The 858-nt window shown below is 40.3% G+C and overlaps 1 protein-coding gene across 1 annotated transcript; it reads right to left on the minus strand.

Annotated features, from left to right (window-relative positions):
* LOC119508193 (40S ribosomal protein S17-like) lies at positions 1 to 465 on the minus strand. The gene has a single exon (XM_037801747.1). It carries the CDS (start codon positions 451 to 453, stop codon positions 46 to 48), a length of 408 nt encoding a protein of 135 aa, XP_037657675.1. The 5' UTR covers positions 454 to 465; the 3' UTR covers positions 1 to 45.
* Positions 466 to 858: the final 393 nt, after the last annotated feature.

Consider the following 858-nt stretch of genomic DNA (forward strand, 5'->3'; position numbering starts at 1 on the left):
GATGTCCTCAGGTTTATTGAAAATATTACAGCATAGCAGAAAGATTCAAACGGCTCCACGTGGTGTTTTGAAATTCATTCCAACTGTGGGCTGAGTAACCTGCAGGTTGGAGAGGCTGCCAAAGTCCAAGAGCTTCAGCATTTCCTTAGTGTCAGGATCTACTTCAATGACCTCCTGATCTAGGGCTGAAACCTCAGGAACATAATTATCTCTCCTTTCTCTCTCCTCTTCCTGCAGCTTGATGGAGATACCTCTCACAGGACCTCTCTGAATCCGCTTCATCAGATGTGTGACATAGCCTGCTATCTTGTTACGGAGCTTTTTGCTGGGAATAATAGCGATCTCCTCGGAAACGCGCTTGTTCGTGTGGAAGTCGTTGCCCAGGCGCGTGTAGTACTTCTCAATGATGACCCTGGCCGCTTTTTTCACGGTTTTGGTGCGAACGCGGCCCATGTTGCCGGATCACTGGTCCCCTTCTCAGAATTTATCCCACAGATACATCTCACACATAAGGAATGAGGTACATATGAAGTTTGTTATTGCAGTTTTTTTTTTTAGGAGAAAATGTTGGAAACCATCTTAATATCCAAAATTTGGGATGTTTAAATAAACTGTGACTTATAAATCCATAGACTTGAATAATATACAACTGTCATAAGGAATGAGGAAGCTCTTTGTATATGGAGATGGAAAGATCTCTAAAATAAAAAAAAAGAAAGAAAGATACAGAAGTGTGTATAGTGTGTTACCTTTAGTGTAAAAATGAAAGGATGGTTGCTGATATTTGTGTATGGAAACATTGGAAGAATACACAAAAGATTTCTAAATGTGGCTATTTATATGTGATGGTATGGAAAT

The sequence above is a fragment of the Choloepus didactylus genome, chromosome 13 (genome assembly GCF_015220235.1).
Source record: "Choloepus didactylus isolate mChoDid1 chromosome 13, mChoDid1.pri, whole genome shotgun sequence".
NCBI classification, from domain to species: domain Eukaryota; kingdom Metazoa; phylum Chordata; class Mammalia; order Pilosa; family Megalonychidae; genus Choloepus; species Choloepus didactylus.